Here is a 4392-nt window from a genome sequence, read left to right as displayed (position 1 = left end):
TTATAGTAAAAAATACCTAATCCTTACATCAAAAAGGATAGGAAGATATATGTTGAAACTTACCAGAGCAAATGTTAATAAATCAGTTTAAAAGCCACATATGGGCGCTGGCCCCATATGCCGGAGGTGGTGGGTTCAAACCCAGGCCTGGCCAAAAATGCCAAAAAAAAAAAAAAAAAAAAAATCATAGATATTTAAAGCTATTATAGTAAAAAATACCTAATCCTTACATCAAAAAGGATAGGAAGATATATGTTGAAACTTACCAGAGCAAATGTTAATAAATCAGTTTAAAAGCTGAATGCAGTGGCTCACGCCCACAATCCTAGCACTCTGGGAGGCTGAGGCAGGTAGATTGCCTGAGCTAAGGAGTTACAGACCTGGATTGTGGCAGGGACCTATAGTCCCAGCTACTTGGGAGGCTGAGGTGAGGCAAGAGAGTCGTTTGAGCCCAAGAGTTTGAGTTGCTGTGAGCTATGACTCCAGGGTACTCTACCAAGGGTGTCAAAGTGAGACTCTGTTGCCCCCCACTAAAAGTCAATTTAAGACTACTGTTCTTTCTGCCTTTCCTTTAGAAGTAGGGTAATTTGAGTCTTGGCACCTATAGCACAGTGGTTATGGTGTTGGCCAAATACACCGAGGCTGGCGGGTTTGAACCTGGCCCAGGCCAGCTAAACAAAATAACAACTGCAACAACAACAAAAATAGCCTGGCGTTGTGCTGGGCACCTGTAGTCCCAGCTACCTGGGAAACTGAGGCAGGAGAATCACTTAAGCCCAAGAGCTTGGGGTTGCTGTCAGCTGTGACCCCATAGCACTCTACCGAGGGTGACATAATAAGACTCTGTCTCAAAAACAAACAAACAAAAAAAGAATTAGTCTAATTTAAACAGTACAATGGGACTAAATTTCAAGCTTCTCCCACCCCTTTTGTAGTTTATGTTTACTGATTGCTAAGCTTTGAAATCTACATATTTCTTCTATTGAATTTTTAAAATGGGCTTTCTCCTTTTGATTTTGTCAATACCATGAGACATAGCAAATTTTTGCCAATTTTAATGTATTTGAAAATGACTAATATGAACTGAAAAGTCTGAAATGACATTTTTAGTGAAAGTTTCATAATATTGTATTCTATGAAATAAAGCCTATGGAAGAAATGCCAAAATAAATTCTGCTTACATTGTGCTTTAGATGAAAAAATAGCATATTGACTTAAAAGGTGGTATTCTAACTTATTTGGTATTATTTACTGAGTACCATCTATGGATAGTGTTGTTAGTACTGAGAATTCATCAGTTAGAGGGCAGCAGAAAACCCTCTGCTTTCCAAGAACTTACCATTGTCTGAAGGTATTTCATTTTAAAAATAGTTATTGAGATAATACTCTCCACATCTATATACACAGTTAGACATGCACACATACTTGTACTTATACACATATACACATGGAAATAGATTTAAGGACACTAATGAGGAGAACAAATGCCCAGTGGAAGACAATACAGAAAACTGATAATTAAGATGAAAAGAAAATTAATAAAATGTTGAAGTAAATAAGGGCAAAGGGAATGAAACTGAGAAAAGTAACCAATTTGCTTAGGAGTATTTTGTGAACCAATGAAATTTGATTTTAAATATATTTAGAATGATAAATAGATTATACATAAGAACAAAATGTTTAACATATACACCTAGTAGTATGTTGGATCATGAGTAGAATAGTTTACTGAACTTGAATTCAATAAAAATAATCAGCCTTACAAGATACCTGAGTGGGCTTGGTTTCCTGTAGCTCAGTGGTTAGGGTGCCAGCCGCATACACTGGAGCTGGCGGGTTCAAACCTAGCCTGGGCCTGCCAAACAACAATGACAACTACAACCAAAAAATAGCCAGTGTGTTGTGGCTGGCGCCTGTAATCCCAGCTACTCGGGAGGCTGAGGCAAGAGAATTTCCTGAGCCCAAGAGTTGGAGGTTGCTATAGCTGTGATGCCACATCACTCTACCAAGGGAAACATAGTGAAACTCTGCCTCAAAAAAAAAAAATTACCTGACTGTATCTAACCAGCTCTGTATTTGGTAGCAATTGTTGGCTAAGTCACTGCTGTCTAATGAGACAATACAATAGCATCTGTCCCCATGGATGGAAGCCTCCCAATAGACTAGGAAGATTGGCTCAATGCAAGTCAGGTCCATGCACTATTCATATGTTTAGCTCTATTTCAGTAGCTTAGCAAAGGAAAATACTGAGAGAAGGTAATGTTTGCGCTTGCTTCCTAGAATTTACCTAGAAATGATTAAATATGTTACTCAGAGTCATCCAACCGAGTCTAAAGCTAGTAACTAACTGAACACAAATTTAAGTAAGTGCAGCAGCTTGCATCATTATGGTATCAGCACATGTCCCTATGTGCTCTCCTGTGTAGCACCTTTGCTATACCTCTTCACCGTTTTTTTTCCCTCTTCATTGATTTCATAGAATCTGCAATGAAATTTGAGATGATTTCTTAAAAGTTCAAATGTATGGTGACCATATTATTTCAGGAATTAGTCACTTGGGAAGAACTGCTAATGTATTTGTATTATTTAGTTAATTTATATTAAGATAGAAATGAAATTAAACTTTTTTTCCCTCAGTTATGAAAAATACTACTTGGTATGTTCCCTGTCTCACAATGGAAGGGATCTTTTTAAGCCTATTCAATCAAAGAAGGTTGGAACTTATAAGAATTTCTTCTATCTTATTAAATGGGATGAGCTGTAAGTAAAATTTATAGTTTTTTATTCTTTCACTGTACCTTGTTCTTTTTTCATTGTATACATCAAGCTTTAATTTTTATTACTGTTTCCATTGAAATTCATTAACTTCTCACTGATATCTTGAGGTCTCTTCTAGATAAGATTCTATAGAACAGACTGAAATTCTCTTTTAAAAATGTGAAATACTGGCCCAGGTGCATGGCTCACACCTGTAATCCTAGCACTCTGGGAGGCCAAGGGCAAGAAGATCATGTGAGCTTAGGAGTCAAGACCAACCTGAACAAGAGTGAGACCCTATCTCTACTAAAAATAGAAAAAAAAATTATCTAGGTGTTGTGGTGGGCACCTGTTGTCTTGGCTACTCTGGAGGCTAAGGCAGGAGGCTCCCTTGATCCCAGGAATTTGAGGTTGCTGTGAACTAGGCTGGGCAACAGAGTGAGACTGTTTAAAAAAAAAAAAGTCTGAAACATTCTTTTAAACCTACATATTACTAAATTGCAAAAACGTATTATTAATTCTTTTTAGCCATTGTCAAGTTAAAATGCAAATTTACATAAAATTCTAAAAAGATGATGTTTTATAACATTGCTCACTTTGCTCTTAAACTTATGTACAAGATATAGTACTAACAATTTTAAAATACTGTTTTTAACTAAGGGAATTGTCACTTAGGTAGATAGGCAGTTGGACTTTTGGTATTTGTTCCACATTTATTAAATGGTTTCTTAGTTTTTCTCTTTTATTTCTTAAATTGCAAAATAATGTCTATGAAAACAATAAAATAACACAGAAATGTATATGGGGTAAAAAGATCACCCAGTTTTCAACACTTAGTGTCTTAGAGTGACCCTCTGTTGACCTCATGTGGTAATTCTTTCAGACTTAGGAAAAAATGCATTGGGAAACATATATGTCTGTGTATATATATATGTGTGTGTGTGTGTATATATAAGAAATGGTGTATTTTGAAATTTTAACTGTTAATAAAATTTACTTATTTAAGATTTTTAGCAGTACAAGTTAGCCCAACTTACTATTTAGCTCAAGTTTACTCAGGATTAAAGATTACTTGATAAATAATATACGTAAAATTGTCAGTCTCATTAAAGGGTTAAACTTCACTTTCAATCTAATTTGATCTTTCTATTAATACATTTTTCCCTCCATAGAATTATTTTTCCCATCCAGATATCGCAATTACCATTAGAATCACTTCTTCACCTTACTCTTTTTGGAATTTTAAATCAGAGCAGTGGAAGTTCCCCTGATTCTAATAAGCAGAGAAAGGGGCCAGAAGCTTTGGGCAAAGTTTCTTTACCTCTTTTTGACTTTAAACAGTAAGTATTACTGAATTACTTGGACACATCTGCATACCAAAATTGTCTGGAAGACAAGAGGACTGGGGGAGGGACAGTGACATACAGGAGCAAACACGCAGCCTTGGTTTTTCCAAGGTGAGAAAAGGTCAGCTGAGCAGCACAGGTTGGAGGAAATCAAAGTCAGTGTGCTACAAGTCTGAACATACCTGAAGGAGCGTGCAGAGGATCATTTGCCAGTGACTGACTGTCCTTTTGATTAATAATACTGTATTACTGACATGACTCATGGTCTTTTTTTTTTTTTTTTTTTTTT

General features: G+C 36.1%; 1 protein-coding gene across 1 annotated transcript in view; it reads left to right on the top strand.

The window, feature by feature from the left end:
• Positions 1–4392, top strand: part of PIK3C2A (phosphatidylinositol-4-phosphate 3-kinase catalytic subunit type 2 alpha) — a 109611-nt gene that overhangs the window by 70452 nt on the left and 34767 nt on the right. The window contains exons 12-13 of the mRNA XM_003781141.3: positions 2638–2760; positions 3930–4097. Of these exons, the coding sequence (XP_003781189.1) occupies positions 2638–2760; positions 3930–4097 (291 nt within the window). The remainder of the gene's footprint in view (positions 1–2637; positions 2761–3929; positions 4098–4392) is intronic.

This window comes from Otolemur garnettii, unplaced genomic scaffold (genome assembly GCF_000181295.1).
Source record: "Otolemur garnettii isolate 467f Iridium unplaced genomic scaffold, OtoGar3 scaffold00001, whole genome shotgun sequence".
NCBI classification, from domain to species: Eukaryota; Metazoa; Chordata; class Mammalia; order Primates; family Galagidae; genus Otolemur; species Otolemur garnettii.
Note: the sequence above shows the minus strand (reverse complement) of the source record. Positions and strands in the feature narration are given on the sequence as shown.